Genomic DNA, 8,537 nt, shown 5'->3' on the forward strand with positions numbered 1-8,537 from the left:
TTGAAGAATGTCATTGAGATTTTTATGGGGATGGCATTAAATCTGTATATTGCTTTTGGCAGGATGGCCCTTTTGATGATGTTAATTCTCCCGATCCATGAGCAGGGGATGTCAGGAAAAGCATTATTTTAAGGCTGCTTTTGCTTGGGAACAACACAAGAGGATGCATTTTGCCTTTCAACTGAGGAAAGTTCCCATGTGTTTCTGTGTTGTATTAACACAAACAAAAGTCCAATTCTTTGCATTTCTTCCCCCCACAGGGTTTTTCTTTTAAGTAAGATCATTCTGAGGCAGTGTTTGGGATTTGCTACAATCCCAAACAGGACTGAAAAACTCTGTAAGGAGTATGTGTTATAGCATTTTTTTTTTTTTAAAGCAGCCCTGAGGCCTAGCAGGACAGGTTCATATCCAGCACCTTGCTACCAGAGGAAGATCCAGAGCTTGCTTGTCCTCAGCCAGAGATTAAGGAGTAGCTGACTGTCAGTGGGGTCCTGACCTGCATGCTTTGGCAGAGTAGACACAGAGAAGGCCATGGCCAAGCTCTGAAATCTGTGTTTGCAGACCATACCTCAGGTCCTCAGGGAAATAATCTGATAGCATTTCTAACTTCACCATGAAGTAGAAATCCTGACAACTGTCAGGGCAGATTTACTGTAAAACCATTCTAGCCCTTGCATGTCTCCAAGGCTTCATGCAATAAAGGGCCATGTGGGCCATCTGTTACAGTTCATGTGGGTCTTTGGCAGAGGGGGCTGGGGGGGGGGTCATGTGAGTGAAAGGGAGGGTATTTGCTGCATGCATCTGTTTCAGGGCCCCTTGTACCTTAGAGCCTCAAAACCTTTTCTGGGTCCCCTGTATCCAGATGAGAGCTGAGGGAGCAATGGGCTGGAGTACCGGTGCTGGGAAGGGCCACATGCCTGGTGAGACCCCGCCATGTGGTCCCACTTAACCGCAGGGGAGGTGGGCAAGTACCGTCCAGCTGTGGCCATGGGGAGTAGAGGGGATACGCTTGTTGATCACGTAACCGTCGCCGGACATGGACCTGGTTGGATTTATCATTGTAACTCATATTTTACTCTTAATCCAAGATAATAGTTATTATATTAATGTAAGTAGGAAGGAGATAAACAAAGCCTTCCCTATTTCTTCTTACTCTGCCTTCTGGTTTCGATCTGTCAAAACCAGACTTATCTGAAACACCTGTGCTGGGGTCACTCCTTTCTCAGCTGTCTCTGCATTCTAAAGCCACATGGCCAGAATCACTGCCCTGGAAGGGCCTGCCTGACCCTGTTCGCAGCTCCCGGCACACTGCATGCTGCATACAGAGGTCAGTTAATAAAGATTTATGGAATCTACAGATGCTTGAACTTAACTATCTCTTCTTATTCCAACACATCATAACACTGGCTGAGTTTTACACACATAGGGAGTCTAAAGACCCATAGCTCACATCCCTCACCGATGATAGTCCAGCCTCCAGATTGGAACTAGAGAACCAAAGGGCTCACAAAACACCAGATCTCTCTCTCTCTCTCTCTCTCACACACACACACTTATAAAAATATGTTAATGTTTGTCTCTTCTGAATTGGGGGGGGGAAAACATGAAAACAAAGGCCTGAAATTCCATCCAGTTAAGGGTAAACTTTGTATGTGTTTGGATTAGATGGATGGAACCAACAGATTTCATCTGTTTATCTGGGAGACAGAATACCAGCAGGATGTGGAGCTCGTGGCCCGCTGTGCACTCTGCTATGGTAAGCCTGGACAGCCATTCTGACTGGACTTGTGTCTTTCGAACAGGAAGCACTAGCTGGCAGCCAGAGGCCAGATCTGCTACACAGATGCACATTTGTTTGCTGTGTGCTGAGTTTAAAATCAAGAATTTCCTATTAAGTCTGAGTGTCCAGTTTTTCTTAGGAAGAAAGAATCATCTTGGGAATCACAAATGCTGCATTCCCTTGGTACGGCCATCAGCAGAGCTGAGTAATGCCAGCCCCTTTGGGTGCAGCCTGTGTCTTAGTGCCCCGGGCCCTAAGTCCACCCTGTTGTGTTACTGCTGGTCTGCCCTGCTCGTTTACCTGTTCCGCTGGGCACCTCTGGATGGTGGGCCTTGTGCTTCCTTCCTTAGTGACACTTTAGCATGATGGGAAGAATCTCTGCATGGATAGATCAAGGCCTGGGGACATTGTGATCTGGCAAGTTATTTAGTGTCTGTGTCTCCAGCCTTCATCTCTGTATCCCACATGCCATGCTAGTCTGCGCCAGAGACCCTTGTGCAAAGCCTGTGTTCAAGTGGAGTCTGTACTTATATCTGTGACAACCAGAGTCCTGAGGTGAAGTCAGAGGGGGATTTAATTGCTTCCTCTGCTTGACCCACACAAAGACCTAGTCCTGGATGGAGAGCTTGGCTCGGGGCTCTTGGTAGTCAAGTGCAGGCCTCTCCACTTGTAGATGCTGTTACTACGGCCAAGTGCTTCCCCATCCGACATCTCACTCGAGTAAGTTCTCTCTCTGGGCCTCAGCTTCCTTTCCTGTAGAAGGAGAAGTCTGGCTGGTGTTTGCTGGACCTGCACTGTTACTCAGTGCCACTTGGGTAGGTTGAGGTGGAACAGAGGTTATTCCCAGGCTGTCCCTGCAGGGACTGTCAGCCTCCAGGGAGGTAACAGGCCAGCTGTGGACTTGAGCCACAGAGAGTGTTTTGAACACTTACATATTAACTCACTTTTAAGCTTTAAACATTGGGAGCAGCCTCATAAGATAGGTATTTTTACTGTTGTCCTGATCTCCATCAGATGGATGAGGAAACTGAGGCATGGGAAAGGCCGAGTCATTTGCTTGCAGTCACACAGCCAGTAAGGCCTGTAGCTGGGGTGGAGCCAGGTAGGTGTCTCTCAACCTAGAGACTAGGAATCCGCATGGCCAACTGTTAAAAACATTAAATCGGGGCCCTTCCTGGTGGCACAGTGGATTAAAACACAACACTAAGAAGCTATGGAAGCCACTGCAACACAAGTTCGATCCCCAGCCGGGGCAGTGGGAGTGGGGGGGGTGTTGGTGACCCACATAGCATGGCAGACCTTTCCTGACCCACCCACTGCTCCCCAGTTTATTTCAGTCCATCTGTCTGTTCTGTTCCCCACTCTGTTTCTGGTGAATCCGCTCAACCCCGTACCTCTGGCCGGTAACCCCAGTTCCGTATGCATAAATAAATCAATCTTAAAAAAAAAAACATTAAATAACTACGGGTCATCTCTAGTCTTTCTGAAAATGGGCACACTGGCTTACGGCTTGCTCAGCGGCAGCCAGCCTTACTGAGAATCTGGACATGTATTTTGTATGGAGAGGAATGTGCTTAACCCTGGCCTCTGCCTGCTCTTCCTTCCCAGACCAGTGCCGACCAGCTGCGGAGTGCAGGCCAGCAAGGCCCACGCCCCTGGAGCTGGACATGGACTTGGCCTTCTTGGTGGATGCATCCCACGGTGTTGGGACAAATGTGTACCGCTCCGCCCTGAGTCTGGTGTCCACTGTGCTAGAAGACCTGCATGTGGCTACACAGCCCAAAGAATCCCCCTACGGGGCACGTGTGGCGCTGGTGACACACACGACCGCAGGCTTCTTGCCCGGCGCTGGGCGCCCTCCTGTGCGCGAAGAGTTTCACCTGACCACCTACAACCACCAGACACATATGCAGTGGCACATCCACAACCTGGAGGTCGCAGGCCAACCCCTGCAGGGAGCCCCCGCGCTAGGCCATGCCCTGGAGTGGACACTGAAGAGGGTGCTTCTGGCAGCCCCGCTGCCCAGGAAGATTAAGGTCCTTTTCATTATCGTGGGCAGCGAGACCAGCGTCTGGGACCGGGAGAAGCTGTGGACCCTGTCCCTGGAAGCCAAGTGCAAAGGCATCACTCTCTTCGTGCTGGCTTTGAACCCAGATTTGGGACCTCATGGGCTGGCAGAGCTGACCCACATGGCCAGTGACCCTCCTGAGCAGCACCTGTTGCACCTAGAGGGAACCTCGGATGCAGAGATGACCTACGCCCGGAGATTCATCCGGGCCTTCATGAGCCTCCTGAAAAGTGAGCAACCCTGGCAGTGGGGTGGCCTCTGCGGAGTGGGGAGAGGGGCTTAAGGGCATAGCATTTGGGTGAGTAGGCAGCTAGTGAGCTTTCATCTTTGCTGAGTTGTGCTGCAGTCCCACGCCTTGGGAGCGCCCAAAGAGCACCCCGCTTTCCTGAAAACCCTGAGCTGTCATTGCCGAGCCTCATGCTGGTGTCTTGTCTAGAACCTCTCACTTGGTGGCAAGGAGGTCTCAGGTTAACTCCTAGCCTCCTGAATTTTTTTTTTTTTTAATAAGCCAAAATGAGGGTTACAGTCTCCTGTGCTGAGCCCGCATTCAGATGTGGGTGTGGAGGGATGTTGAAAACCCCAGTGCTGTATGTAAGGTAAAGGTATAGTTATTACTATATTCAGCAATCCAGAATCCAGAGATACATGACAGTGTTCCTCAATTTTTTTATAAATATTTATTTATTTATGCATACAACAACTGGGGTACAGTCCAGAGGTACGGGGAGTGAGAAGATTCACCAGAGACAGAGTGGGGAGCAGAACAGGCGGATCTACTGAAATACACTGCTGAGGGGAGCAGTGGGCGGGTCAAGAGAGTCTGCAGGGCCATGAGGGTCACCTCCCTGGCTGGGAATCGAACTCTCGCTCCAGTGGATGTGGACAGCTTCATAGTGCTGCACTTTAACTGGTTGCACCAACAGGGAGGACCCTGTTTCTTTTTTTTTTTTTTTAAAGATTTATTTATTATTCATACAGAACTGGGGCGGTGAGAGGCTTCACCAGAGACAGAGTGGGGAGCAGAACAGGCAGATCGTTGAAGTACACTGCTGAGGGGAGCAGCGGGCAGGCCGGGAGCGGTCTGCTGCACCATGTGGGTCACCTCCGGGGCCGGGGATCAAACTCGCACCGAAGCGGCTGCAGCCAGCTTGCAATGCTGCGTCCCCACATGTTGCACCCCAGGAAGGGCCCTGTTCCTTAAGTTTTAATGTGCATGCACTGCTCCTGGGCATCCTATTAAAATGTGGGTTCTTAATTAGAACCTGATATTCTGCATTTTCTATGTGATGCTGCTGCAGCTGCTAGTCAGTGAGTAACATGACAGACGTATCAGGCGCTTGCTTTCAGAGGTTCCAAGGATCTCGGAAGGGGGAGGCAGACAGGAACGAAGTCCGGGAGCCCCACACCAGGTGGAGTGAATGAAACCCGCAGTGAGCAGTCGGGGGCACTGTGACAGTGTGTCCTGCCTCCCGACCTGGTGTCCTCACCACCAGTCAGCAGGCTGAATCAGACTCATCGGTGGCCAGTCTCAGATCAGTAGCCCAAGCCTGGTAAGGGAGATCGGACTGGGCTTCATCCACCAGTACATGCCCAGAGCTGCTCGGGCGCGGCTGTGACATATGACGCTCCTCGTCCTCGCTGGGAGACTTTGTGTCTCACTGTAGAAGTGGGTGCGACATGCCGAGGGGGCTTTGAGGACATCTTTCCTTACATCACTGATACCCGTCACTGATGGACGTCTCTGAAGCACGGACATAGCATGTGTGCTTTGTATTTCCAGTTTAAGAAATACAAAGATCGACGAGTTGGCTTGAGTTTTAGCCTTTTCTCCAATGAGCTGTGTGATCCTGGGAGGGCCTCTGACCCAGCCTGCACTTCAGATTCCTTGACTTTGCAGGAGATGAAGGAGAGGAGTGCAGTGGATGGTGTTGATGGCTCACTGATGCTGAGGAATTAAATTTCATTTCATTGTTTATGTTTCTGTATATTAGGTTGTATTTTATATTATTACCTTTAGATGCTATGATCTTATTTTAAAATTATTTGTATGATAGGATGAATTTCGTGTTTTTATTTTGTTTTATTTTTATATTTTATGCTTCATTTGAATTTATTTTACAACTCTGATTTTGTATGTTAATGGATTTTTGGTTTTGTTTTATTTTTAATTAAGTTTCTTGTTTTTTCATTTTGTTTTAGTGTATGTTTGACGTTATGCTTTGATTTCATGTCTTTAATTTTTGTTTTAGATAACATTTTATTTTTATGCTTTATTTTACTTCATACTTATTTTAAGTTTCATATTATTTTAAAGTTAATACAGTGAAAAAAATAATTTTTAAAATTGTATTTAGGTGGAACAAACCAGTACCCACCCCCGGAGCTGATTGAAGAATGTGAGGGCCCCAGCCGAGGAGACACCAAGCTGAAACCGTTGTTCACCATCCAGAGGTGGGCTGGCGGCAGAGCCGAGGCTGTCTGTAGCTCTGTCCCTGCAGGAGACTGTCTGTCTAAAGGGAGGTCACAGGCCAGTTCTTGAGCCAAGGATGCTCCTGTGTTTGACAACTCTGACATGGTTTGGTTTCCTTTTTTTTTTTAAGGTTTATTTATTTATGCACACAGAACTGGGGTACAGGCCAGAGGTGCAGGGGCTGTGAGAGGATTCACCAGAGACAGAGCGGGGAGCAGAACAGGCAGATGGACAAAGTGCACTGCTGAGGGGAGCAGCAGGTGGGTCAGGAGAGGTCTGCTCCTGACCATGCCATGCACTCACCTCTGGGGCCAGGGATCCAACTCACACAGAGGTGGTTGTGGCTAGCTTGCAGTGCTGTATCCTAACCCACTGGGCCACCAGGGAGGGCCCATTTTCTTGTTTTTTAATGTTGCATTATACAACATAAAACTATTCAAAGAGCACATACACATATAAAAGCAAACATGAAAAATTTCCATTCTACTGACTCTCCCCCCACATCTCAGAGGAAAAATTAATAACCCTACATTTACTATTTTTTTCTGTATTATCATTTTGATTGCTTAATGGTGTCTGTCAACTTTAACCTCTGTAAGATTCCCCTTTTAAAAAAATTCAAGTAACATTGATTGATAAGATTATTCTATTTTTAGATTCACAGCATTATATCATTACCAGGAGCCTGGATTCCACCCACCACCATACCACTGATCCTCCATACCCACTTTTTTCACTGCCCCTCCCCACAACCACTCATCTGTTCTCCGAAGCTCAGCATTTGGTTTTTCCTCACATGATTTGTTTGTTAAACATGTTCTGAAGTTTGTCCAAACATCTGTACAAAGACAACAGCTTGTCATCAGGACATGCGTCAAGCTTGCTGTCTGAAGCTCACTGGGCCCAGCGCCATTAGCGGGGAACTGTCCCCCGATGGTGCTGCTGGTTTGGTAATGCAGCGCCTCACGGTTCTGTCTGTGCAGGTTTGCCCAGCACCAGCTTGACATTCCTGGCTCTGCCGCTGATTTGAGCACGCTGGAAACAACAGACCTCGTTCTAGAGGAAAAGAGAGAAGCCACGCCAGACCTTGAAATGTATGAAATGAACAGATACGGTGCCGAGGAAAATGAACGAGACATGTCCTCAGAACACAGAGAAATGGGAAAAGAGAGAAATTCAAGCACTGCTGGTGGTAAAAACAAAAATGACTCCCATTCCTTAAGCTAAATTCTCATTTTTAAAAAAAAATCTTTACCATCCCAAAGCATTCCTCTGCCCTGTGTCAGTGTGCACTTTCCTTTCAAGCGCACAGAGTGCGTGTGTGCCGCTGAAGCACTTCACTGACAGCCATTCAAGGACAGACCTTGTGCCTTGCAAATCTCCTACTGGATGGAATTAATTCAGGGGGTACTGGGGGGCCCAACTTATTGTACCTCTCACATATGTACTATGTTACCAAAAAAGTGTGAAGTAGGGTTTTAAAAAAATGTATTGCTTTTATGACAGAGGAAATTGAGGCTCCGAGAAGTTGCTACTTACTCCAGGTCACACAGCCTGCTGCTGGTGGTGAAGCTAAAATTCATCCGCAGCTCGGTGACGCCAAACCCTCTCTTCTTCCTTCTCATGCTCATGCAGGAAATTCACCTCTCTCTGCATCTGCTTTGCTGCAGGTCCTTGTTCCATGGATCCGATGCAGGGCGAGTGCCAGCAGTACATCCTGAAGTGGTACTACGACAGGGGGCTGCAGGCGTGCCAGCAGTTCTGGTATGGCAGCTGTGGGGGCAATGCCAACCGGTTTGAAACCAAGGCAGACTGTGAGGCCCAGTGTGTCCCATCGCCCCTCTAGTGACAGCGTCAGAAGCGCTGCCTCGTCTTAGCAGCCAGTGAAGCCAGAGACCACGTTTCCTGAGCAAGCCGCAGAGTTCCTAAGAGTTGAGGTCAGATGCCTCAACTCGCTGAATGACTTTTTTCCTGCCAGGAAGGATTTGGGTCAGATGATTTGTGATTTGAGGATGACATGCTAGTGTGAAAGGTAACAGAAACCTTCCTGAAAGTTATTTAAATGAACATGACCTCTATGACATTATTTTAACTGGAGGGCGGGGGCAGGGGATACTACATAGCCAAAGGAAAATTAGTGTTGGTAGTAAGTAAACCTAATTTGGAAATAAATTGAAATTTGAATTTTTGAGTCACCAGATGATATGGAAGTTGCCACA

At 48.2% G+C, this 8,537-nt stretch overlaps 1 protein-coding gene across 1 annotated transcript in view; it reads left to right on the top strand.

Moving 5' to 3' along the window:
• LOC101627429 (collagen alpha-4(VI) chain-like) overlaps nt 1–8,164 on the top strand; it is a 66,112-nt gene extending 57,948 nt beyond the window's left edge. The window contains exons 33-37 of the mRNA XM_012732075.1: nt 1,666–1,756; nt 3,389–4,078; nt 6,203–6,299; nt 7,302–7,432; nt 7,989–8,164. Coding sequence (XP_012587529.1) covers nt 1,666–1,756; nt 3,389–4,078; nt 6,203–6,299; nt 7,302–7,432; nt 7,989–8,164 — 1,185 coding nt within the window. The remainder of the gene's footprint in view (nt 1–1,665; nt 1,757–3,388; nt 4,079–6,202; nt 6,300–7,301; nt 7,433–7,988) is intronic.
• The last annotated feature ends 373 nt before the right edge of the window (nt 8,165–8,537 follow it).

The sequence above is a fragment of the Condylura cristata genome, unplaced genomic scaffold (assembly GCF_000260355.1).
Source record: "Condylura cristata isolate star-nosed mole 26May11 unplaced genomic scaffold, ConCri1.0 scaffold00033, whole genome shotgun sequence".
In the NCBI taxonomy this organism is placed as follows: Eukaryota; Metazoa; Chordata; class Mammalia; order Eulipotyphla; family Talpidae; genus Condylura; species Condylura cristata.